Source organism: Phocoena phocoena, chromosome 19, assembly GCF_963924675.1.
Source record: "Phocoena phocoena chromosome 19, mPhoPho1.1, whole genome shotgun sequence".
In the NCBI taxonomy this organism is placed as follows: domain Eukaryota; kingdom Metazoa; phylum Chordata; class Mammalia; order Artiodactyla; family Phocoenidae; genus Phocoena; species Phocoena phocoena.
The window spans coordinates 56224188-56251398 of NC_089237.1; the positions used below are offsets into that span (position 1 = coordinate 56224188).

Sequence of the window (27211 nt, forward strand, 5' to 3'; positions counted from 1 at the left end):
ACCCTCGGCCTCATTCTACTTGGTCACCTTCTAACTGGGGCCCACCTCCCCACCCCCAGAGCACCCACTTGGCGTCAGATCCCTTCTGTGACCTGTAGACAGAGCCTCCGGAAGACCTGAGGTTAGACGTTCACCGTTTGCCTCGATGCACAGACCTGTGTGTGCTCTCACTGTCCTCCTGTATCTGGCGCTCTTCTCTAGGAGGGTTTCCTGGTTCTGTCAGAGTTGGAGCTTTCTGTTTTCTGTTCACTCTCCTGTTTGTTTTCAAAGAGGACAGAGGGATACATCTTTCTCTGAGTTGAAGTCCTTCAGACTTAAATTGCTAACATAGCTTATATATTTTTTTAAGTAATAACCTTTTTTCATGGTCTACCCTAATTAAAATTCATCTTTTTTAAGAATGTCAAGGCCAAATGTATCTTGTCTATATTTTAGAGTTACATAATTCCCTTGTTTAATGCATCAAAAATGTATTGATTACCTAGAATGGAAGCGGCACTGTCAGTTTTATTGTTATCATGCTCAGAAGGCTTATAATCTGGGTGGAAAAATTAACCAAATGCATAGCAGACAAGACGGGGCAGCCTGTAAACATGTGTTGACGGAAATAAAAGAATTGGTACAAACAAGAAGGTCCCCGGGAGGTCAGAAAGGGGAGATTCGGATAAGGACCAGCTGGGCAGTGAAAGCTTCCTGAAGAAGTCAGGCGTGGGCTGGGCCTTCTTTCTTATTTTGATTCCGTCTCCTTTGAATTCTCCATTTTCCAGCTCGGTCATGTTGACAGGGAAAGACTACATGTCAGCGTTAGTTTTCCCAACTTAAGGGCTCCGATGAGAGTGATCCATAACTTGTAAGCTTGAGGTGTGGGCTGTGAGCCGGAGAGACAGAGCGATAAGAGCAGAGTGGAAGGTGATTCAGAGAGGCTAAATCAAAGCACTTGGAATTGGGGGCAGCCCATACCTGGTTTTGAAATGAATGATGAAGATTGAGTTTTTGGAGTGAAATTAATGGATTGTTTAGTTGGCATTATTAACTTAAAGAACGGGGTTTAGCTGAAGTATTATAGGGATTTACAGGAGACATTTTTCACATTTACTGAAGGTTTTAGCAGTAAGCAGTTAAGCAAATGTAAACATCTTGCAGGCTGCAGGGGACCTGGGAGTGTTATTCATTCCCCCCACCCCCGTCACGCTGGTCTAGTAGACACGTAGCCGGCCCTGGTGAAGCTCTGCAGAGCTTCTGGGTGGTTAAGATTAGTCTCTCGTTGTGTATATAATGCGAATGTAATAAGAACATAAACATTTTATAAGTGTAGAAATTTCTTTTTTTTAGTGTTAACCAGTCATTTGGAGTGGCAGGAAGAACAGATTTGGTCTCAACTTAATAATAGTGGTGCTAACAGACAGAACTTTATCCTTAAAATAAAATCATTCAACGTATGAAACATACTAGGAAGAACCAGCAAAAGGGCCTGTGTGCACGTCATTGTGACAAGTCATCACAGTGGCTCTATGAGAGGAACACGGGAGTTTTCTGAAAGTTAACATGCTTTTCTCTCATTGTCATAAGAAAAAAAAAAGAAGGCATTTATGAAAGCATTGTGAGTTGTGAGCATTTGTTGACAGCAGTCCTGGGGTTGGAGGAATCCTTCAGCCCCCAGGCCCCTTTGTATAACCAGACAATACTTAGATATTCTAAGAAACATGAATATACAGAGTAACTATCGTATCGTAGCGACTTAGCCAATACCTTGCAGTCACGTGGGAAATAAGTCATAGGAGCAAACACCTTTTACTAATAACCTGGAGTCATTTGGTCTAATGTCCTATCACTTTATTTCCTCCCTTTTCAAATAAGATGATGATGTGAAAAGATTCGACACCATCAAATGCTACTCCCATTGGCTGCTGTTACGGGAGCAGTAGTCTTAAGATCGTGTTCTCTCTTTTGCCTGGTTTGTAAAGGTTTGTTTCAGCCAACATTTTGGGCCCCAGCCTTAGGTACCGGGCATGTAAAGATGAATGGTACAGAGTCGCACTGAAAGAGTGTACGTCGGGGATGGGTAGACAAGGCAGCAGAGGAGGTTAGCGTGAGACCAAGAAGTGCTGTGACAGCAGAGGGCACGTGGACCACCCATGGGGGGCCAACAGGGAGGAGAGAGGGGTGAGGGAAGATGTTCTTGGAGGACGTGTTTTGATGTCAAGGCTGAATTTGGAGGATGAATAAGAAACGGCCACACCAAAGATAAGAGAAGTGTCGCTGGGGGCAGGGTGTGGGGTCGTCCTGGGGCAGAGGAGCTGCACGCACTCGACAGCAGAGACCTTCCACTTAGACCACAGACTGCAAAACAGCAGCCACCAGACCAGATCCCGAGGAGGCGCTTTTTTGTTTGGTGCACTGCTTTTCTGCAGTTGCCAACGTTTAAAAATAGAAAATTTGAACATAAAACCACAGATTTCTAGGCTTCTTTGGCTCACTCCCACGTGGAATCCGCCAGCGCAACCTGACTAGCAGTTCCCACAGTCCTCACGCCTCCTGTTTTTTCTTAAGTCCGCCCACTTTACGCTTCACATTGCCAGCCTGGTCCCTACAGATGTCCACGTTTGCAAACACTGTTTGGACCTGTGGACCAAAGGCTCCGGTCCCAGGCGGTGCAGGAGATTCAGCCTCCCACATCTGCACCCTCATGTCCAAGTAGCTGCACGTGCATGCAGCTCCCAGGAGTCTCCAGAGCTGTGGGGATGGATAGTTTTATTTCCTAGCTTCATTTTTTATAAATTGTGTTTTATTAAAGCTTTTCAAAGACTCCTAACAATTCACTGACCCTAAGTTTATGTAAGTGAACAAAGCTGCTTTTTTTAAATAGATTCCTATAAATTAAAAAGGGAGGGGGTCAGAATTAAACCATCTGGCTCAAGCAGGAAAAAGGAAAAGTATGTGTCTCCCACCTAGGCAGGCCTAGGTGTTCCTCCCTGGGGCCTGGGGGTAATGGAGGAATTCCGTAGGTGGTCCCGCCCTCAAGGATGTGAGAAAACACTGAGATTGGACCACTACACTAGAAACTTGCTTTTCATGGAGGAGATCGAACAATAGGAATCTTCTCTTTGAAAATTCCAGAGTCTTCGTACAAATAACATATTCTTAATTTGAGCTGAATCGATGGAGCATCATTCAAGAGGTAACCATTCACTTCCTCCCTGAGTTAGAAGGCTGAATCTGAGAGGTCAACAGCGGGCCAGTGTTCCTTTGAGTGTTTTTTGGTTTTTTTTTTTCCCCTAACCTATCTTTCTTATCTTCCCCCTAGATTAATAAGATTCTTCAGTCAGTTTTCAAAAACTCATTCAGCTCAGACCTGCTTTGTTTTCCTCCTTAAAGTTTTACTTAATGTAGTACCACAGTCCCCATATTTTGAATATAATCATGCCAGAAATACATACTTATTCTTGCATTTCTCTTAAACATGTTGTAAAATTTAATTTTTTCTTGAAGCAGGTTACCGTCATTTTATATGTAACTGATAGTCTTTCAAAACTTGCTGTAACTAATTTCCTTTTAAAGTATGTTTTGTGTCCTCATTGTCGTCACATATTCCTTAAATTCTAAATTTACATCAGTCCCCTGCTACCTTCCAGTATCTGTAACTTCAGACTTGTTCAGAAATAGAAAACTCCTAAATAAGGTTCTGAAGAGATATTTTCAAAACAGTTATTTGTGAACACTTTTCCCAAAAACTCAGGTCAGAGCTCAAATGTGGGATTTATGTAGGAAATTAAAGTTAAATTGGCTTGCTTTGATTAAGGTTTTGAGTTTTCTTTTGTTTTTGAAGAAAGGGGATTTCGTTTTACAATTTAAAAATCATTTATTCTGGAAAAATGACCAAGAAGTATGAGATTCATTTTTGTCTAAACCAATTACCTGCAGAGCTGCTTAAAATATAAAGCCTTCTTGATTTAATATAACATTTCATAGACCTCTCTGACACATTACTTAAACAGAAAGGCCACATTTCTCCAGTAAATTATTTTAAAGTCAGGTAATTTAAATTACATTTAAGTGTAATAAGTAGGTATCATATTAAAGCTTGTATTTTCTCATTTGTTCCTGATTTCTATAGATTCCACGTTGATAGAGCTACTAAGGATTGGTCTTTAGTAAACAAAGAAATACTAGATTTTATGGGAGGAATAAATAATTCATAGAAATGTGTTGACAAATTCCCCTCCCACTCGTATCTCTTAGTTTCTTTCCACGGTAGCCTTGGCCAGGAAAGGCACAAGTAGAAAGACCTCACGCTGGTGCTCAGTAGAAAGATCTCTCAATTTAAAATGTAATTCAGTTTTGGATGTGAGTTTGGAAATAAATCATCATTCCACCCTCAGCACGAGCCGTGAACCTATTTGCATGAGTGAGTGGAGGGATACAAAAGAATATTTTTTAGCTCAAGAAAATTGCTAGATCTTTTCCTGCCGCCATTCCCCGCCCCCATCAAGTAGTGCTGTTTTCCTTATTCACGCATTTTTTTTTCTGTTTTATTGACAATGAGGAATGTTTTGCAGCAGTATCACACCCCGTTCCCCTGCTTTTCTGATCTTTCCTTTATAAATTCACTCCAGCAACAACCACTCACAGAGATAACTCCTCGGTTCTTAATAAAAGCCATGACAGCTACTGTGGTAGACGTGTAAGCACACATTTAAAAAAAAATGTTTGGGGGCTTCCCTGGTGGCACAGTGGTTGAGAATCCGCCTGCCGATGCAGGGGACACGGGTTTGAGCCCTGGTCCGGGAAGATCCCACATGCCACGGAGCAACTAAGCCCATGCGCCACAACTCCTGAAGCCCTCACACCTAGACCCCGTGCTCCGCGACAAGAGAAGCCACCACAATGAGAAGCCCGCTCGCCGCAGAGAAAGCCCGCGCACAGCAACGAAGACGCAACGCAGCCAAAAATAAATAAATAAATAAATTTATTTTTAAAATGTTTTGCAGGTGATCAACCCAGTTCCTCCTGGTTCTGGTTTATTTTTTTGTAATTTGCTGTAATAAAATTAAATTCTTAATTTAAAGTTATAATTGGAGATAGAAATATTCTGCCATTTTAATTGTTATTATTAGAAACACGCTTCACAGCCATCATACATTTATAATTTATGATTAAGAACTGACATTCTTGAGTATATATACAGGCGTTTTCATATTCTAGTATATATCCGTTACGTCTTTATAATTTTGAAAATATAAATCAGGGGAAACAATTTATTGCAAGTTTATCAGCCTCTACCTCCAGCTCTATTTAAATAAGTCCTCTATTTAATAACTGTTTCGTATCACCTGTTCTTTTTCTTGTAGCTGATGTTGCAACTTGAGAGTTCATAGTACTTGTGTTTCTTTAACGTCTGTCTTCCTTTCTAGACTAAACTCTGCTCTCTGTCTTGTTCACGGCTGCTGTACCTACACCCAGTGTAGCGGCTGGCTGTGTAGGCAGTGAGAGATTTGAATGAATAATGAATGAACACCTTGAGTGAGCACTCTTAAGTGCTTTATTTACATTATTGCATTTAATTCATAAGCAATTCTATGGCGTGTCTCCCACTTCACAGATGAAGGAACTGAGGCCAGCAGTTTAAGTAATTTGCTCCAGGTCCCATAGCTCCATGGGGTAAAACCCCTGCCTTCCCCATAGTATTGTTACCGAGCCTTATGTGTAAGCCAGTTTGACTCGGGTTGCAATCTTGCCATCGAAAGATTCCTAATACAACCCTTACTTTACAGTTGAGGAAACTAAGGACCAGAGAGGTTAAATAATTCGCCCGCTTTTACACAGATGGTTTACATCAGAGTTCTCATGAGAGGACTCGGAACCACCCGATTCCTGTACAACATGCCTAGTTATGCCATATACAGAAACCAGAATGATAATATGAATAAAGAGTATCAAGGCATTTTCGGAAACATTTTTGTTGTGAGACGTTCCATGGGACACAGTGGTAGAGAGAGCACACTGAACCCCAGGACACCCATCCCCCGGAGTCAACAGTTACCAAGACTTTGCCACACTTGCTTCATCCCGCCCTTTCAGTGGCCAAAACACATTAAGCCACATGACTAGGTTGGATTCAAGGTCTTTGGAACAGAGAGGGGTTGAGGGATACAGCTGAGTTCCTGCGTTAGCTGATGACAGATCTAGTTCACAGCGCTGAGTGCTTTCCACTGCAGTGACATTTATGTAAAGACAAGTGAAAGTGGGCGACTTACCAGGCCAGCACAGTCAGCAGTGGAAGCAGAACAAGGGTGCAGGGTTCTGTCGGCTCAGCCTGCGTCAGCTTGGCCAGACGCAGGCCAGGTAGGACCAGCGTCACGTTGGTGATAGTGTAGCAGCGGGTCTCCAGATCACCTGGGTTCCTAACAAGTTCCCAGGTGATGCTGCTGTGACTGGTCCAAAGACCACGCTCACGACAGAACCACAGGTGCAAAGGGTCTGCCAGCAGGTCCCAGCGAGACCCTCTCCCTCGGGTCACCCCAGCCCAGGGAAACCCGAGGAAGCCTCCAGTTCGCCTTCCTTCTGGTCTTACCTCTAGAAATCAGGCCTCCGAGTACCACTTGAAGTGTGGATGAACTTCTAAGGAATTTAAGTGAGGAAAAAAAGATGTCAACAAAAATTTTAAATAAAGAATAAATAAAGGGAGAAATAATGGGGGGCAGGGGGGGTGCCTCTCCCCAGGTTTGGGATACTTTCCAAAACCCGTGAACAGGGAGACTAGGTGGGTTTTTTGATCAAGGGCTGAGCAGTATGATTAGAGGAAGAGTACAATGAGTAATTGACCTAAAGCAACAAGAAATCAGTCTTTGACAATATTGCCTTTCAGGTCTGAGATTTAGCTCTGAGCACATTTTATGAGACTAAGGCAGAAAAGCATAGTTGTATAACTGAGATGAGAAAGGAGTGCGCTTTCCTAATCTTTTTCTGTATCAAAAATAGATCTATTTATTAAGACAGCTAAACTTAAGCAACTTTAATATCACCATGATATTTAAGGATTTCACAATAAATCCAGCTGGAAAAAATAACCCAGATACCACTTGATGTATTTCCTCTTTATTCTTGCTCGGCCTCTTCCTACTTCCAGCTTCAAAACGAACCCTTCGCTCCTTTTACTGATGTATTTTCACTGTGTGCAAAGATTCTAACCAAAACCCTGTGGGTCGCCCTTTGTTTACTTAACTCTTTTATTCTGCCTTATTTGAAACAAAGTTCTGTTAACTTCCAAACGTATGTAAAATGTAACAAAAATGATCAAAAAAGTCAACAAAAAGGAGACGTGGGAGAGACAAGGAGAGGCAAAAGCAGGAGCTAATAAACGGCGGTGCGATCGCCCTGGGGTCAGCCGAGGAAGGCCGCCCGGAGGAACAGGCCCGGCCCTGCTGCCCTGCTTTACCCACCGTGGGTTTGGGGGTCTGGAAGGTAGATTACGGCTACTGGCTACCTGAGTGCTGTTTCTCTCAACTGAGCATTTGATAAAAATGGTGCAGTGGGGTGATCGCGATTCATTTTCCTCAAAAAAACGCCTAATGCGGACCTCTCTCATGAGTGGAGTGAATGCTGGACGTGCTGGCAGGCAGAGGGCTCCTCAAAAGCAGATCTGATTGTTTCCTTCCCTGATTTAAGAAGCAGAGGGAGCTTCGTGGACTCTGCCTCTGCCCAGAGACCTCCCCATGGCCCTCCCTACCTCTGCTCTCTGACTCCTCTGGCCCCCAAAGCACGCTGCCCCGCCCTTTGCCTGCCTCCCATCCGTCCATCAGGGTTTGGCTTCAACATCCCCCGAACTTCCTGTGTCTGCTCCACACCTCCGCCCACACTGGGTTCCTGCTCCCGGAAGGCTCGCCCCTCACTTGACTGTTCCACCTGTTTCACTGTCGCCCACTGTGGGATAAGCACCCCCAGCATGAGGACCATGTCTGTCTTGCTCACCGTGTTACATCCCAGGTCTGTCCTTTGCTTCAAAGAAATGGAGTGCTTCCCAGTCGTTTCCATGTCAGGGAATGCAGTAGGAAGTTAGGCCACGTGGGCAGTGGGGTGAGCTGAAGGAGCTGTGAGCACACAGGAGGCTGCTCCCAGCTGAAGACCCCAACCTCACAGCCCCCTGCAGTCCCCAGAAGTGAGAGCGTCAGTAAATGGTATTAGACCAGTGCCCTCCACGTACCAGTTAGAGGGTGAACCCCGGGTTACCTGAATGAGCCCGCAAGGAAACCCGAGTACAGGTCCTGGTTCCGAGTCTCAGTTTCTCATCTGTAAAATGGGGATAATACTATCTATCTCAGTAAACTTGTCTGACTTTGTTCACTTTTGTTTTGTTTTCAATGCCGCCGTGCCCAGTGTTGATACGGGTTCTGGGAATAGGCTTTCTCATATGCTGCTGGTGGGAGTGTAAACTAGTATAAACTCTCGAGTACAGGCTGGGGTACAAGTCAAAACCCCTAAAAATGTTCATGTCATCTGACTCAGTGATCTGGGAACTTATCCTCAGAATGTATTATAGTCAGAGCTGTGAACAACGACCTGTCTATGAGATATTCATCCCAACATTATTTCTAATTAAAAACTGGAAAAATGCTGTGTCCAAAAAGACATATTGATTGAATTAATTGCGGTATATCCACGGAATAGGCCACTATGTAACTATTAACGATAATGGTGTGAAATAATTCTTAACTGCATAGGGAAATGATTAAGATATATTGAAAATAGAATAAGCAACAAAACCACAATTCATTGTGTTCTCAGTTTTTGGTTTTTTTTTTAAAGAGCCAAGCAAAGTAGTTCTTTCTTTCTTCATTTTTGGCTGCATTGGGTCTTTGTTGCTGCACGTGGGCTTTCTCTAGTTGCGGCGAGCAGGGGCTGCTCTTTATTGAGGTGCACGGGCTTTTCATTGCGGTGGCTTCTCTTGTTGCGGAGCACGGGCTCTAGGCGCTCAGGCTTCAGTAGTTGTGGCACGCGGGCTCTAGAGCACAGGCTCAGTAGTTGTGGCGCACGGGCTTAGTTGCTCTGTGGCATGTGGCATCTTCCCGGACCAGGACTCAAACCCGTGTCCCCTGCATTGGCAGGCAGTTTCTTAACCACTGCGCCACCAGGGAAGTCCCTGTTTCAGTTATTTTTAAAGTATTTGTATCATTGGAAAAAGGCTAGAGGACTTCCCTGGTGGCGCAGTGGTTGAGAGTCTGCCTGCCGATGCGGGGGACGTGGGTTCGTGCCCCGGTCCGGGAAGATCCCACATGCCGCGGAGCGGCTGGGCCCGTGGGCCATGGCCGCTGAGCCTGCGTGTCCGGAGCCTGTGCTCCGCAACGGGAGAGGCCACAACAGTGAAAGGCCCGCGTACCGCAAAAAAAAAAAAAAAAAAGGCTAGAAAGCTATAAACCAATGTTTCTTTGAAAAGCTAATTTAGAATATTTTGTGTGATTTTCTGTCCTTCCAAATTTTTGGAAATGAACATGTGTTACTTTTATGGGTTTTTTTCCGCCCTCTCTCCTTCCTTTCCTCAGATGTAGGGGGGAGAGTAAGTACTTTTTAAATTTTTTTAAAATTTAATTTAATTTTATTTTATTTATTTATTTTTCAGTACGCGGGCCTCTCACTGTTGTGGCCTCTCCCGTTGCGGAGCACAGGCTCCGGACGCGCAGGCTCAGCGGCCATGGCCCACGGGCCCAGCCACTCCGCGGCATGTGGGATCTTCCCGAACCGGGACACGAACCCATGTCCCCTGCATCGACAGGCAGACTCTCAACCACTGCGCCACCGGGGAAGCCCCTTAATTTTATTTTTAAAAAATTTTTATCGGAGTATAGTTGATTTACAGTGTTGTGTTAGTTTCAGGTATACAGCAAAGTGAATCAGTTATTCATATACAACTATCCACTCTTTTTTTAGGTTTTTTTTTCCCATATAGGCCATTACAAAGTATTGAGTAGAGATCCCTGTGCTATACAGTAGGTTCTTATTAGTTATCTATTTTATATATAGTAGTGTGTATATGTCAATCCCAGTCTCCTGATTTACCCCTCCCCCCTTATCCCCTGGTAACTATAAGTTTGTTTTTTACATCTGTGACTATACATTCCACATATAAGTGGTATCATATGATATTTGTCTTTCTCTGTCGGACTTAACTTCACTCAGTATGACAATCTCTAGTTCCATCCACGTTGCTGCAAAGGGCATTATTTTATTCTTTTTTATGGCTGAGTAACATTCCATTGTATATAAGTATCACATCTTTATCCATTCCTCTGTTGATAAACATATATGTTTATGAAAAATAAAGCACAGGAGTATAAACTTCACAGATATAGTCACTGGGACACTTTTACCCACAACATGAGCCGACCCCAGGCTCCTTGGACCAGGCAGGAAATGGGTTCCTTGAGTATCTGGGCGCTGAGAGTGATCATCCCTACCAGGGTGGATATCCTCATTTTTGTTTACATGGTTTGTCAACCTACCCAATTTTCATTCGTGCCCCTGAGCACAGATTTAAACACCAAACTTGAGTCTCATGATTTTCTGTGATTCCGACAAGGGTCAGAAACTAAACTTCCACGTAAAATCGCCTATCTCAATAAATTAAATTCACGCGCACTTTTGTAAAAGGGCTTTTTACAACACTAATACCTTTGAATCCAACTGGCTTCCACAGTCCTTGGAGAAGGAGTGAACAGCCTTTTTTTTTCCCCACAAGGTCCAATTCAGGAAAAATAAAAATGTTTATGAGCCACATTTTTCTTCCACCCCAATAAAACTAGCTTTTCAGAGTCCCATAGGGAAAAAAAAAATCTGTTCTTGTAAGCTATAAAGTACCTGATTGAAAGAAGAACAGCAGTTACAGTTTTTGCACTGCTTATCAGCCATTTCAGTTCCACTTTCTGGACCAATGTGAGAGGTGACCCCAGGTGTCTTCCTCCCCATGCCCCTGGAAAACTGTGTGTCCGCTCTACAGGGAAGCTAGGTGGTCCAGGTCACATGGTGTGTATCGCATGGTGTTTATCCAGGTCACAGCAGAGAGAAATCTGCTTCAGTAGGTGTGAGGGAGAGAGTTGGGGCCGATAGCAGAGGGAGGGATGGGGAAGTCAAGGCTAGTTGGGTTTGGAGGGGATGGTCAGACCTTGGAGAAATGTGAACAAGGCCGTTGACGTGAGGATGTGGCTCAGTGGAGGGAGAAGGTGAAAGACAGACAGGGAGGGGATTGCACAAGAGCAAAACTGGAGCGCTTACCTTTAAAAATGAGAGAGAAAATGGGAGGAAGAAGTCAAGATGAAGGTATCCATCACTCATAGTAAGAGGGAAGGATGTCTGCTGAGGGGTTGGGGGCGCCCCGCCCAACCCCCCGCATCTTGTCTTTTCCTTGAGGGACAGACAGGCAGTGTTAGGGACATGGCCGCACCCACACGTGTGCCTGCAGGGACGCGAGCCGGCCTCCCTAAAACCAGAGCACCCTCGGAGCTGCACCCATGACACCTGTGTCCCCGTGGGCACGTGCTGGGGCCTGCGAGTGAGCCGTGGCTTCTCCAAGGAGGAGACAGGCTGAAGCGCCCTCCTTAGGTTTCTCCAGGGGAGTAAAGAAACATGCAGATGGGCAGGGACTAGTAGATGCAGTTTCCACACTTTCGAAAAGCCTTTCACAAGAGGCCCCAGGAAGTCCACTGTATAAAGTAGGCTCTGTTGGGAACCAGGCTTGCGGTCATCTTTAGTGCTGTAGACTTTTATCTGACAACTTACATATAGGGCGTTGTGCCACCTCTTTTGAAAGCTGTGTGTCCATAAACCATGGTCCGGCCGGGCAGCGTGATCACCGCGGGCGGCCCCTGGTGTCTCATTGCTGGCCCAGAGCTGGTGCCGTGCTGAGCCTGTAATTTATTACACGTAGTGGTACTCAGACACACTGTCCTTACGCATTAGTACTAACTGGGTGATGTTTTTAAATAAATAATAAGTAAATGGACAGAACTGCTTCCAGAAGTAAGATACTGGTTTTTGCCCAAATCCTAAATCCTGGGTTCCGAAGGGTTCATCTGTCACGATCACTTAACTTCCCACCAGCTGTGCAACAGAACCGTGTGCAAAGCAGGTGCCGTGTTGGGCAGCCCTCACGTCAGCCCTGGGAAGAGGGGGCGGTCACTGCTGCTCAGATAAGGACAGGGAGGCCGGGACATCCTGCGGCCTGGGAGGTGGGGCAGGGCCTCCTGTTGAATCCGGGCCTCGTCGGCCTCCACTCTCTTCACTTCGTTAGCCCCGGCTGGCAAAGCCAGGAGGAGCAGCCCGAGCTCCTGCAAGCCAGTCCCTCCTCGTTGTAAATGTCATCCAGAGGATGTCCTGGTTCAGGGCAGAAGCCAGGCCAGCACCACCCCCTGCTCGCTTCCCTGTACCTGTGCCCCACGTCGTGATTGCCTGGAGCTGAAAGTGATGGCTCTGTGTCCCCTGCTCTCTTCCAGCCCGTTGCTAGCTGTGTCCTTTGCCACTTGCTGTGCAGTTCCGGGAGTTGCCCTTCTGACCTGGGGCGTAAACCCACTCACGGGAGCTCTGGGGCTCTTCAACATTTTCCTGTACACCTGCTGCTACACCCCGCTCAAGAGGATCAGCATTGCCAACACGTGGGTGGGAGCCGTCGTGGGGGCCATCCCTCCCCTCATGGGCTGGACCGCGGCCACGGGCAGCCTGGATGCTGGTGAGTGTCTCAGCGTCTCTCCACAGACCCGGGGCCTGGGTGCTGGCCCCGTGAGCTCAGGGGCTCTTCCATGCGCTAACACCGCTGGTCAGAGGCCACTTCCTTCCCTGAGCTGCGGTACTTGGTGGTAGATGCCGTTCTATTCAGTACCAGTCCTTTGGCACGTGTGCGGTTGTGGCTGTCGGAAGTATCGAGTGTAGAGCTGCAGGGAGACCGTGTCAGCCTGGCTTCTGGGTGAACAGATGCTCTCACCAGTAGGGAAGGGCTGAGAGAAAACAAAGGGCAACAGGTAGAATGAGAAGAAAGCACCTGAAAGTCAGGAGCCAAGGCAGGCCTGGTGCTGTGTGGGGTCGGTCCCGATCCTGGAGTGGGTGTCAGGGCCGGCCCGGGCACAGCGGATGCTGCCTTGTCAGCAGGCCTGCTGCACCAGCTCTTCACTCCCCCAGAACCAGACTGTTTTCCCCTCTTAGGAGAGGACAGACTATTTTCATTAGTTTCTAATTTATTTTTATATGATTTGCTTACATTTTTCATGCTGTCTACAATAAAACCATTGAAACATTCCTCCAGTTTTTTGGCTGGGATGTCACAAGTAAATTTGTGGGGTGAAAATAGCTCCTTTTTACCATCCGTAAGGGAAGTTTCACAGTCTAATTAGTCAAGTAATTATTGTTTTTCACCGACGCTTAGGAAGGAAGTGGTGAGGTTTCCGGCAATATATGTAAGTACATATTTTTCACATGAGCGATCAAAAGGCTGTTGGCCATAAACCGTTGCCCTAGAAGCCATGTTTCTGAAACGTTTTCGTAAAAGCTCTTACGTTCCCATTTGGAAGCTTACAAAGGTGATTGCACCTTTACCAGGATTGTCTCTTACAGTGGCTTTAATATCCTGTAAATGTTGGCATTTCATGAATCTGCGAATATAATATTCTGAAACGTGTGTGCCTGTTTGTTCTGTGATGAGCCTGAGGCCAGTCTCCTGCGAGCGGGAGACGGCGTCAGCCCATCGGTGAAGGGCTTGGCCCTGGCGGAGGGGGCTTGGGTTTGGGGCGCGCCCGGCCTTAGCTGGCTGCCCTTCAGAACCAAACTTGACCTCCTTACACCGTGTCTCCTCGCCTCCCACCTGGGACTGGAAAGACCCTTCTCATGGAGCTGTTGTGAGGATTTGCTGACTTGTTATTGAATCTCCCTCAATCGTAAAGCTGGTGTTAATTAGTACAGATGAAGGAAGGTCGTGAGATTTGATGCACTGGCAGAGTCTGAGCGGTTCCCGATTGTTCCCTGGCTGTTGTTTTGGGACAGGGAGATGCCTCCCGGCTTAGAGGGAAAGCACTGGGTCCATCAGCGATCTGTGTCTTGGGTGAGGGAAGTGGGAGGGAAAGCAGGGCTCTGGCATCCCTGGACCAGATGAGGAATGAGCTCCCGCCCCCACCCTCCACCCGCGGTTTTCAGTTGTAAATTTAAAGAGCCCACCTGGGCACTGCCAAACCTCCTGGTCAGATTCCTGCTGTTCAGTTCAGCCTGGATCCCCACCCTTGACCCAGCTAGCCTCCCCCTGCTGTGCCCTCCAGGCCTTTCCAGTCATCGTCCAGACACTGGAAAGCAAGCAGGGCGCTTCCAGGCTCTGCCTCCCTGCCCGCCCCGCACTGTGTGCTCTGTTCCCATCCACGTCCTCCTGCCTAAGCCCTCGGATGCCTGCTCCAAGCCACCTGCCTGCCGGATGGACACAGCCCTGTTCAGTTTCCTCAAACCTGTCACAAGGAACAAGGCACCAGAAACTACCTTTTCTGTCCAGGGAATCCCAGCCAGGGCCAGGGTCAGGGCCAAGTGTGACAGCCCCAGGCACAGGTATCGCTTGGAGGTATGTGAGGGCTGTCCAGTCCAGGGCCGTGGAGAATTCGGTCACCTTTGTCATGCAGGGTCCTCGGACCCAGGTTCTTGCTGAAGGCTGGAGGCCCCTGGTAGTTTCCTGCGAAGAGCTTGGGCTTCAGCATGTGTTCGAGCTGCCTCCCTGGAGGCCAGAGAGAGAAGCTTTTCAGGTCCTCCCACTTAGGACGCACATCCAGGTGGAGCCCTTATTTGTTCAGCCACAGTCCGGATCTGGCTAAAATGCTAATGGGCATATTTAAATTTTCTTTTAAATTGAGGTATAGTATTTCTGCAATCCAAAGTTAATTGTTTGTATTGGGTACTCATTAATGAGGAACAGCTCAGGGCCAGGCTGTACCTTTTATAGGTAGCGGCTTGAAAATGCACGTTTGTCTTGAGAAACGAGACCCTTCATCTACCTGAACTGACCCTGGTGTAAAGCAGAGCAGCCTGAAAGGTTTGTAAAGCCACAAAAAGAAGGTCCTTTTGCAGTTTTTGCGATTGACTTCTATTGTATCCCTTTTGTATAAATCTTGAAGGTACATTGTGGGGCACACAATGACAACATGGTTTACTGCCCCCAGAATCCTTAATTACCACAGATCAAATCACACACCCAAAGCCTTGTGAGGTTTATACAGAAAGAGGAATGCTACTTTAAATAATGCTTGCAATTGCTTCAGAAGTTTCAAGACATTAATTTGATAGGTGGAGCCAACTTGAGCTAAGAAGTAGATCTTTGAATGAATTGAGTAAATGAAATAATGGATGAATGAAACAGTGATAAGTAGCTTCCGTTTTAAAGTTGAAAAAACTAAGGTATTTCCAAGGTCAATCGCCAGATGTATATTGAGCATCACCTATGAGTACAGCAGGAAATGACTCAAAGAAATAAGGCAGAATCTGAGAGAATGTAGTTGAAAGATTTTTACTCCTGGATTTTAGGGACTAAGTTGGCTATGATTTTATATAGTTTTATCATCTTCTAGAACTGCACTTTGTACTGTGGCAGCCGCTAGCCAAAGTCCAACACGACGGTGCTCAAACTTTAGTGCATATCAGTCACCTGGATGGAGGGCTTGTTAAAACTCAGGATCCTGGGCCCTTCCCCCAAAGTTTCTGACTCAGTGGGTCTGGGGAGGTGCCTGAGAGTCTGCATTTCTAACAAGTTCCCACGTGATGCTGATACCCCTGGTCCAGGGACTACATTTGAGAACCGCCAATCTGAAAAGGCAGAACCAGCGAGCGCTCTTACTGTTAGAATGCCCTGGAAATACCGAGGGATTTGGGCCAAGGGCGTGGCAGATGGTATTATCAGAGATGCGCTAACAGTGTCATCTGTACTATTTACCGAGGTTGTTGTATCTCTTCTGGGTTCTTATCTTTGGGGACGTGTTTGTTTGAAGGAGCCCTTCTGAGAAAAAACAGCCAGCAATGTTTCCTTTCTTCTGTGGTATCTCCAAACCATCTTGTCTTTAAACCTCCAAAAACTGGTCACTGTGGAGCAGCCATGAGGAGAGAAGTGTTTGGAAAACTCTGTCGAGCTTGCTGCTGGGGAGGGAGGGGGAGGTGGGTGACAGAGGTGACAGAGGCCCGCTCGGCTCGCGCTTTCCCGAACCGTCCCCCCAGCCGCCACTGCGTGCGGGGCCCTGAGAGATACAGGGTCACTGAAACCCAGTCCCGGTTCTCACTTGTGTCTCATGTCTCAGAGTCTTCAGGGAGAGGCAGGCCGGTGATCAAGTATTTCCCTGAGCAGAGAGCTTTAGCTGGGGCTCCGGGCTCTCTTAAATTGGCCCCCAAATCGGTCCAGGAAGACTTCGGAGCCGAGTGACTTCTGAGTTAAGTCGCGGCCCGTTTAGTTGAGGAGGGAAAGTGCTTTCCAAGAAACGGAAAGTGTGTGCACAGGGGTTGGTAGGCATACAAGTCTACACAGACCGAAATCCGTGCCTCCGCGTCAGGACGCCGCATACCAGCCCCGGCGTTCATTTCAGTCGCCGTCCCCCTGACCAGGTGGACTTGGGCTGAAGCCCTTTCCTGGGGCTTGGTAGACATTGGTTACGATTGGGGGGCAGCAGCTCGGGGCCGTGTGTGATGGGGATCCTGAAGCCTCACCTTCAGGGTCCTGCCTCGAAGGAACTGACTCTGGATGGGAGGAAAGATACCAGATTTGTAGCTACAGAAAACTGCGTGCTTCCCAGACGGCCGACAGAATGAAGAAATGCAGTGTTCGGAAGCACCCTTCTTAGCATCTAGATCTTTCTGTGGTTTTTGTAGTGGCCACGGGGCCAATCACGACCTCCAGGGCACCAAGCACGGAAGAGATGGTGCTGCCTTCCCGCCTCCAGTAAAGACGTGAAACATAAGACAGCCATGGGGTTCTGATTTCTTTTCCCCACAACATTATTGTTGTTGTTGGCTTTGTTTGTTTGTTTTTACCGCTAGTGGAAAAGAATTTCTCGCTGTTCTAGATGCCCCAGTGGTGTGGGTCCAAAGCCTGTGCTTGATGTGACCCTTCAGAATCCAGCTCAGTGTGGGTGGGCGAGTGAGGCTGGATTGGTGGGCAGGGGGAGGGGGTGAGGTGAAGACAAACAGACTAACGGATGGAAATTGTAAAAGCTAAACAAACATTAGGTGTTCTTGGTGTTTGCTGCTTTGTAGCTGCACAAAGAACTGTGAACAGCTAGCTCTTCTCTCCCAGTGGAATTTTTGTTTCAGAGGGTGCCAGCCCCAGCCAGAGCCCAGCCCTAAAAGCGCTTTTTGTGTCAATAGAGGTGATCATTACAGTGGAATTTTCTCCTGTGTCCATTCTCCTCTGAGACCCAGGCTTAGACCTTTCCTCCCACCTGCCTAATTACTTTGCTTTTTTTTGGGCGGGGGGCGGGGGAGCGTAACTGCTGTTAGCAGAAAACATTAAAAACGCTTAGCAACTAAAACTCAGGAAGGCCCAATAAGAGGGCTGGCCCATGGTGCAGCCAGCTCGCTGCCTTAGGAATGGAAATGCTTGGTTTGATTCTGCAGGCAGTGGCCAGCAAGGAGACAAGTGACCTGCACGCCCTGGGGAGGGCGTGGGGGTGGGGGGCACACCGCGGATAAGTGCCCGACAGCAGATGCTCCTGCTTGGCCCGGCCTGGAGCCGCACATGGTAGCCTCTCAACAGCGTTCACCTCCAGAGATGGTCTAGTTTATCCCGAAGGCTTCGGGTTAAAGTCCCTTCCCCTCTCCCATGCCAAAGCCACCTCTCTTCCCATCACCCCCATTTCTTAAAAAGGCTCAGATTCTGTTTTGTTATTTTCCTATATTTGAATAAATCCCCGGTCTTGGGTCTTTCCTATATTTGAATAAATCCCCGGTCTTATGGCATGCTTCTGGTGACTGCCTTGAAGAGATTTGTAAATGGCCTTTGGTTTGTAATTCAGATGTTGTTGTGTGGTCAACATTAATTATGTCAGCCAACATTCAGTTACAAATGAGGACTCAGAGACGGACTCTTATCAGGAAGTGACATTTGACAGATGGATGGTTCTAGTAACAAAAAGAGAATGAGTTTTTTTAGCCTCAGCTGGTAAACTACAAAATGTTAAATACTGTTTCACTTTATTTACCTCCTTTATTCTGGGATGAGAAGGTAGAATAGAATTTACTCACTCACTCATTCCACAAATATTTATTGAGGGCTAACAAGTACCAGGCACTGTTTAACCCAAGCCCTTTTGAAGCTTTCCTTTAAAACACTGCCTCACTTTGAAATCAAACTCGAAAACGAGTAAATTCCTTTTGTGTGAGATTTTTCCATAACTAGTCTTAGAGCTTGAGATTGATTAAGATAAATGCCATTTCTAAAGACAGAGTGACCAAGAGACATTACAGGAATATTAGCAAACCAAACGATATTTAGAGCCCTCTTGTCTTCAAAGACGAAGAAACAAAAAAGTCAGAAGGACCATATGAGAAACACGCAGCGAGCCGGAGGTCGGCGGTGTAATTGGCGACCATTTGGCACAAAAAGGCCCGGCCTTGTCACCCCCGGGTCGCGTAGCCGGGCAGGATCACAGGAGCTGGACCACAGTAGGTGAGGCCTGGCCCGCAGTGCACATTTAGTCAGTTCTGTTCAACAGATTCATACTCGGGTGATAAAGGGAGAGACCTTCAAGTGTGAGCTGGGGAGTGGGGAGCAGGTAAGTTTCCTAGAGCACCCACAGAGGCTCGGAGCCCCCAGGGGAGCGGGGGGAAGAGGAGGGGAGGGGTCACCTTGCTCAGAGTCAGGGCTTTGTGCTGACTCTTCCCCCAACTGTGCTTCAAATGAAACCTCGGGCGGCTCCGCATGGACGGTGGGGCGTGGACAGCGGGGCAAGGAACCGTGCGGAGTGGACCGTGGAGGGAGGCAGGGAGAGCATCCCTTCTCCTCGCCGTGCCTCTTCATCATTCCCCAGTCACTGCCAGAGCATTCTTCAAGGGCAGGCGGCCATTGCCGACTCTTATTTCCTATTTCCAGGGGACTTTTCATCTCCCCTTTGTCGCCATGCAGTTGATGAACTGGCCCCCGTCCTCTTCCCTTTCTCTGCGGCGCCGTGGAATTTCATCACATGGGGGAGGCTGACCCGTCCCACAGGCGCCTCTGTGTTCACCCTCAAAAGAAGGGCTTTGAAACTGCTGCCCATGAAGCTTTGGACTTGGCTGTGCTCCCCCAGCCAGCCCCAGTTTACATGAGCACGACACCCCAAAGCTGCTGAGGGCCACGTGGAGAGAGGGAGCCCACTGTCCGCGGAGGGAGGACTGCCCGAGCCCAGCCCAGGCTTTGCTGGACCTGCGTCTCTCCTCCTTTTCAAGTCCCTGCGTGGGCAGCGAAGGGCAGTGAATGGTTGGGGTCGGGGTGGGAAGGGTTGAACGTAAGCCCGCCAGGCAGCAGAGAAAGCAAGCTGAAACCACTGAGCTCCGTTCCAGAGGAGTGTGTTTTGGAAGAGCCCATACAGAGTCAGAGCTCCAACTTGGAGATTTTTGTCTCCACCCTGTTGGGAAGCTATTGGCTGGGATTGCCTTGGCTCTGTTTGCCAACAAAATGATGGAAGTACGCTACGAACCTGAGCGGAGGGGACAAGGGTGAGGGTCTCCACCTGCCGGTGTGGCGTAGAGATGCTTGGGAGATGTTCCGAGAGTATTTTCCAAGAGTCACTGGGAAGACACTGGCTGGCCTTGCCTCACCTGAGGAGCCCCCCTAATCGGAGAGGGTGCCAGGAGATAAGGGTTCCCCTCAGCTGGTCACACACAGCACAGTCGACAAGCTCACCTCTGTTTTCTGTGTGTGGAGGGAAGGAAGTAAGGCCGCTGACACCTGGCCCTTCTCTGGAGTTGCCTCTAAACTGGGATCATGGCATCATGATCTCAGGAAGTTGCTGTCCTCTGGAGAGTCCGTTCGCACAGATACGCCAACTATCTCACAAGTTTCCGTATCCTGTGTATTCATAGACCAACAGATATTTGATTAAAAGAAAGGAAGCAGACATTTCTTCTGGATACGATTAAACCAAGTATGTATGAAGATTCTGCAGACCGGTAGGAAAATGAGAAAACACATTGCAGAGAAGGAGGAAACGCACGGCTTGTGTGAATGGATTGAACCTCAGAGACCATCTTTGAATCTCAGTTTACGTATCACTTCTTCCAGGAAGCCTTCCCTGACCTCTCCAGGGCCGACTGAGGTCTTGCTCCTGTGTGCTCCCCTGAAGCCCTGAACCGAAGGTGACATTCCTGGGCTGTGATCCCTTGTGTTTTGTCTCTGTCCCTGGCCAGACTCCAGCAGAGGCCTTGAGGGTAGACCATGCCTGCCCTATGGTGGGCAAACAGTAAATATTTGTTGTCACAGACCGTGGGCCCAGTGAAAACAGACTGCTTCGTGGGGATGAGGCTGAGGTGAAGCCTTTGAGTCAGGAAACCGAGGACTTTATGTTCCCCCCACGAGGAAGGTGGGTTCCCCCAAGGCCCCTGGACTAATTCCAGCCTTCCTGTTCTAGCTCGCCTTATCTTGATGGAGACAGTCATTTGTTTTACATCTTTTACGGAGCCGAGGCCTTGCAGCCCATCGAGGAGAGCTGTGTGGGGTGGGGTTTTCTGATTACACTCCTTGAAGGCTAAGCTGTGATTTCTAAAGCTCTTTCATCTGTGACATGACCCAAACCCCTACCCAATTTCCTCTCCCAGAGAAAGCAGCATGCCACTCTTACGAAAGTGATTTTTTTAAAATTATGTTATTTGAAGGAGAAGCATAACTGAAAACGTGTATTGAGCAAAACAGAATACTCCAATTGGCACGGGAAAAAAGAGGGCTTTTGAGAACGACAAGATTCCACTTGGGAGCCTGATGTCTTAACCGTTTCGAGCCTGGTTTCCTGGCTGAATTGGCTCTTTCTCGGCCATTGCAAGAGCAAAACAGCTCCTGAGCCCTGACCTACCCATCCCCTCCCCCATCTCTACGTGAGCCCTGATGCCATTCCTCTGGGGACACAGCTTGGTCTTGTCGGCCCCCCTGGGCTAGGGCTGCGCTCAAAGCCTCCGAGTGGCCTGGTGCCCCGAGAACCAGTCACACTGCCTCCTCTGTGCTGGCCCCTCTGACATCCAGAGGTGGCTCTGTTTTGCCATCGGAATACAAAGGAGAAGTCTCCTTCTGTCGCTCTGTTTTCCACTTCACTTGTACCTGGGTGCTGCCCCCTTCCCTTCTGTCTTGGCTAATTCCCCAAGGGTGCTCACTGTCAAGAAAAATATTACCTGTGTGTTTGTAATTGAACAACCTTGGTTGTTTGTTTGTTTGTTTTTTAAGGCACCAGCACTCTTATCTTGATAAGTGGGCTTTCTCCTTCCAGCAAGCCTTCCTCTGCTCTGCTCCACTGGCATTCTGATGACCACCTGGCAGTCCCTTGTTACCGTTTTCAGTTGCTGTTTGGCAACAACTTTCTAGGAGAAGGTGCTGGTACACGGTGCCGGGGTGCTGAATAGCCTTGGGCAAGTTACTTAATCTCTCAGCTGTGAGGTGAGAGCAGCTGTGCCTGTAGAAAGGTGCCGGGAACAGGAGAGCATGGACGTGATTCCCCTCCGCGGGCCTGCGTACAAGCCTCCAGGCCTTCGTGGGGATGGATGTCTGCTGGGCAAACCTGATACGGCCACAGAGAGAACCTTCACGTCTCCACCATGAACCTTGCGGGTCCCCCCGGAGGAAAAGGCATCAGTGTGTGCCTCTCCAGTGCCCCCCAACCACCTGTCCCCTTGGTGGTCTCTGCCGCCTGTGCCCCCTCCCTGCTCTCCGCTGCTCTGGGGGAGATGCCCCTCCCCATCGGGTGTGCAGGTACCCTGAGATCCGGCCCCGCCCTTGCTGGCTGTCTCCTCACTCCCCATGCCTCCCCACAGCCTGCACGTCTCCCAGAGACACGACGAGTGACTCTTCCCAGGATCAGTGCAGTTGAGACGTGGCTCACACACCACCTGTGGGGACGCCTTCCCTGAGCAGTCACTCCCAGGTCGCCCATCCTGCCGCCCTCTTTTGATTCTCTGAGTAGCAGCCGTCAGTGTCGCCTGCGTCGTGTGCGCCTCCCGCTGGGCCCCGTGCAGGGCTCTGTCGCTTTGGCCGCTGCCTCTCTGGCCTCCAGGGTCGTACCTGGTGGGTGGCTGACACTGTCCTCTGTTTGCCACCAGATTCAACAAATAGTAGCTGCTTCTTTTTTTTTTTTTTTCCTGGCCCCACGGCATGCGGGATCTTAGGTCCCCAGCCAGGGATCGACCCTGCGTCCCCTGCAGTGGAAGCACAGTCTTAACCACTGGACCACCAGGGGAGTCCCAGTAGCTGCTTTTGCTGTTCAAATTGGAATGTGTCTACGTGAATGAAGATGTATATATGTGCTAGTTATAGATAGGGTTAAAATGGTCTGGAGGGGATTTGACAGCCACCCTACCAAAATAGGGACCCTAAGGGCAAGTCTTTGTTATTTTCCTTCTGGATTGGAAGGCTGACGAGGAGTCGGTTGACTCACAAATAAAGATCCAAAATGAAGAGCGGCTTCCTTCCTCTGATCCTCTCCGGCAGGTGCGTGGCAGGACTTGGAGCCCACGCTTACTCTCTGGAGGACTCTCAGTGATTTGACTGTGTTCTCTCCTGCTCAGGGTCCTGTGTTAGCAGTCGCTGCCCCAGACCCCGCCCTGTTTTTCTGCACGTTCCCACAGACGAGGGGCTCAGAAGATCTGCATCACCATCTAAGACAGGACAGTGGGTGCACATGCTCAAGCCCCCTGCAGCACAGTGCTTCCCAGGGTGGGTTCCAGTGGGTCTTCAATCCCCCAGTTCTCGGATCAGGGGCCCCAGAGGCAGGTGGGGGTCTGAGACACAGGGAACCCCGAGTGAGTCAGCGCGTCCAGGACCCTCCGAGGAGGAAGGAAGCAGGGGCAGTAGAAGGTCCTAAGGTTCACATGTCAGTGCTGGAAACGGGGGTCTTGGGAATGGCTTTTGTGGAGCAGTTCTCTGTGCACGTGGGCTCCGGGGCTGGGCTGGAGGACCCTTTGCCCCATGGTATGCAGCACTTCTCTCTGGAGATGAAAAAAAGAGGAACGAACCCTCACGGAGTTCACATCCCGGAGGGGAAAGGAAACAGGTAGTGATGGGATAGGTGGCTCACCCGGTGGGGGACGCATCGCAGCCCAGACCCTCCTCACGACTTGCCGTGTGGATATCCCAAGGGCGTGTCAGACCGAACACACCAGAGTTACCCTTAGGAGCTGCCCTGCACGGCTTCCGGGTGTGTCCTCTAGGGCGCGAGGTCTCCGGGCACCCCTGGGCCCAGGAATCGCTCCCGACGCCTCTCTCCCTTCTCTGCACTCACGTCCTGTCACCTTTGCCTCCTTGGTCCCTCTCAGGCCCATCTCTCCTGCTGCGCCATCACCGCCCCGATCCTCACTCCCCTCATCTCTCCTCTCCCGAGTGATCCGTCCAGAGCTGCCTGGGCCCCTCCGGTGTGTCCTTTCACCAGGGCCCCTCTCCTCAGCCCCTCTCGCCACACGCACATGTGCGCTCTCACGCGTTAGGTCCCCTCCATGGCTTCCTGCTGCTCCGAGGATGGAACAGTCCTTGGCGCCGCCTGCAGAGCGGGGGCGGGTGGCCCTGCCCGTCCCTCTGGCTGATCCTGGAGCCTGGCCCCGCTGCTCTCTGCACTCCAGACACATGCCTGCCTTCTTTATTTTAATTTACTTTTTAGATTATCATACAGTAATATCGACCTTGTTGTTCTGATGTACGGCTCTGTGGATCCTAACACACGCCCTAGTCTTCTTGTCATGCTGTGACTGCCGCGCCTCCTGCCCGGGGGCCTTGATTACCGCACTGGCCTGGTCACTCCTCTCTGGGCGCAGACGTCCTCCTCTAGACGTCTGCTCCGCTCCATGCGCTGCGCCCCCGTGCGCTGCGCACCGGTGCCCTGCGCCCCCCTTGCACATGCTTTTGCACAGCCGCCGCGGGCCTCTGGATGCGCGGCTCTGCGGGAACCCGGCCCACGTGGCTCGGCGCTCACGCTGCATCCGCGGTGCCTAGGCCGCGCTTGCCTCTCAGTGGGCGCTCGGGGAACACGCCCTGTGTGAGGAGAGGAGGAATGAACCGTCCGCTCAGGAATGGCTGCAGCCCCTTCCGGAGACCCGGTCCAGTGCCGCGGGGGAGCCGGGGCTGCAATCAGACGGGCTCCCGCTGAGTTCCTCCTTCACCTCTTGTTGGAGAATTTAGCATCATCTGATTCGTTCGCTTAATGAGGATTATAAAACCTACCTCAAGTCCTGCAGTCGGATTAAGTGAGGTGACTGTAGAAGTCTTCGTTAGAAGGAGGCACTCAGTAACTGGCAGCCTTCACCCCACCGTGTTGGGGGGAAGATCCAGTTCCGGAGAAAGGGTGCTCAGGTGTTCACCTGTTCTGAGAAACAGCAGAGCCTTTGCCCCTGTGCCGCTCTGCGTATTCAGGTTGCGCTGGGGAGTCCCCCGCCCTCCCTGCGGTGCGGGCCGTGCGCCCCGCCTGCTGCCCCCGCGTCCCCGGTGCCGCCCATAAGGACTGCGGTTCTGTCGGTGCTGAGCGGGGAGCTGCCACCTGCCCGGAGCGGCCTTCCACCTCGCTGACCAAGCCCCTCACTCGCGAGCCGGCTGGTGGAAACAGAGCTAAAAGCCCGGCCCAGAAGGCCCTCTGGGACTGGGCCGCCCCTGAACGTGACCTCCTTTGTTGTCGCGGTGTTGGCACCGCAGGGGGCGGGGGGCGGTCAGGTGCCACAGGTGCTCAGCCTTGTGGGAAGCCTCCCGCCCCCGCCCACCTCCATCTCCGAGCAGAGAGGGAAGCGCAGACGCGCGAGGACCCGAGGGAGTCTGGCTTGCGGGGTGGGAGCGCGCCGCCAGGGCCGGCAGCTGTCGGAAAGGGTGCCTCTGTGGATCTCTGATGACGGCGTGTCTTGCTTCCCCAAACCTCTGTGCAGGAGCGTGTCTTTTGGGAGGAATCCTCTACTCCTGGCAGTTTCCTCATTTCAACGCGCTGAGCTGGGGCCTCCGCGAAGACTACTCCCGGGGCGGCTACTGCATGATGTCGGTCACCCACCCGGACCTGTGCCGGCGCGTCGCCCTGCGCCACTGCCTGGCCTTGGTCGCAATGTCCGCCGCGGCCCCAGCCCTGGACGTCACCACGTGGACCTTCCCCGTCATCGCCCTCCCCATCAACCTGTACATTTCCTACCTCAGCTTTCGGTTCTACAGGGACGCAGACCGGAAGAGCTCCCGGAAGCTGTTCTTCTGCAGCCTCTGGCATCTGCCCCTTTTCCTGCTGCTGATGCTGACCTGCAAGAGGCCGGCTGCGCAGGGCGACGCGGGCGGGCCGCAGAGTTGACGGCGACCGGCGCGTGGGGAGGAGCAAAAATCATCCAGGGAGACGCACAGGGGTTTTTTTTTTTTCCCCCTTTGCTGTTAGGCAAGGATATTTTGGTAATTCCAAAGCACCGGGAGAGAAGTCGCTGTGTTGAGAACAAGATTGTAAACTAATTTGGTGCTCGGTGATCACTCGACAACTCTTTGCACGGTGATATCCAAAATGCTCCCCAAATAAGAATTGGGTTGGCTCCGCAGTTTTACGTGACGAGCGCATTTCTCTTTGAGGGTCTTTACAGAGCTCTTCCTATAACCCCACCCACTTTGTCCTCTCCCTCAGGTAGAAGTGCAAGCACACCTTCCTTAGCCCCTCCACACACACTCCCCAGGTGCCGACCGGGGTGGCCGGACGAGGTGCACACTCGCACTCTGGTATCTGTGGTTCCGTGGCCTCTGGTCCCTCGCCGGCTGTCAGAAGAAATGCAGGCTGCCAGTCGCAGCCCCCCTTCCTGTGAATGAGCCAGGGCCCCCGGGTCCACCTTCCTCTGTCCCACACACATCCTCAGCCTCATTTTCCCTCAGACGATAACAGAACGCCAAGGACATGCTGCTGCCCAGCCTCTGCGGGAGGAATTCCAAACGGTTGTCTGGGGAATCTCAGACCAGACCACCCACTGCCCACCCTATCACGTATCAGCATTTCAGAAACTCCAAGGAATCAAAGGCATCTTTAAAGTTCACTTTAAAATATCAGAGGTGTCAGAGCGTTTCTTTCTGGAAGGGTCATGCTAGACTTAAAACTAGAAATCCCTCCGGCTCTGATCCATCTCGTCCTCTTTAGTCACTGCTGCGGTCATCAGCTCGGCTCAAGGCTGAGTGAGAAGGGAAATCAGAAAGGGGCCAGCCGGCCCACATAGCTCACATTCTTGTCCCTTTAGTGAGGAACACATTTCCATCCTGCTGTCTTCTAAATTCAGAAATTAGCCTCCACACGTCCAGCGGCTTGGAGAGCCAGAAGCAGGAGCTGGACTCCGGATGGGGGTGCTTAATGGTCCTGGGAGGCGCATGGGTCCCCGCAGACAGGGCTGGCCTCCGTCCCAGCAGTCTCCTCAGCCCCCACACGCACCGGCTTGTCCACTGTCTGTCCCGTTTGCCCGAAGGTCTTGAAGCTTAACAGGATACTTTAGTTACTCAGTGCCCCGGAAGGAATCCATCTGGGAATTTATGCAACACTTAAACAGTGCCTGCAATATGCCTGTTCTCTCAAAACTCCACAGCGATTGCAGGTAGCATGTGATTTCTGTCTCTGCTTACCTGAAACATCACCTCTTGGCTGCATCCAGGTGGCACTGTGGGAACTGGCATGAGTGTGTCTTGCGGGGACATCCACAGCCCTCAGATTTGTAAAGCGAGTCGGTTCTCTTCCTGCTGCAATAAACCAGCACCTTGAACCATAGTGTGTGTGGCGTCATTCCACTCCATCTCTGGTTCCTGGTGGAACCGATAACACTTGCCTCACTTTCATGAGCTGGGAGGGGAGCAGAATGCCCCACCCGGAGATGTTTCTTATTGAGGGGGTGGAAGCAAGCAGCCTGCGCTCCCGAAAGAATCCGCCTGACACCCACCCTCTGCTCTGGATCACCTAGTCTCTCCCTTCCCCTCCCTTCAAAACCATCGCCCTAGAAATGGTCCTTGAGGCCTCTCTGACCTCCTCACTTGTCGTTCCCCGGCTCAGAAAATACAGTGCCCAGTGTGCAGTCTGCACAA

At 50.1% G+C, this 27211-nt stretch overlaps 1 protein-coding gene across 1 annotated transcript in view; it reads left to right on the top strand.

Moving 5' to 3' along the window:
* The window catches only part of COX10 (cytochrome c oxidase assembly factor heme A:farnesyltransferase COX10), a 108386-nt gene extending 82920 nt beyond the window's left edge, over positions 1-25466 (top strand). The window contains exons 6-7 of the mRNA XM_065897623.1: positions 12480-12712; positions 25063-25466. Coding sequence (XP_065753695.1) covers positions 12480-12712; positions 25063-25466 — 637 coding nt within the window. The remainder of the gene's footprint in view (positions 1-12479; positions 12713-25062) is intronic.
* Positions 25467-27211: the final 1745 nt, after the last annotated feature.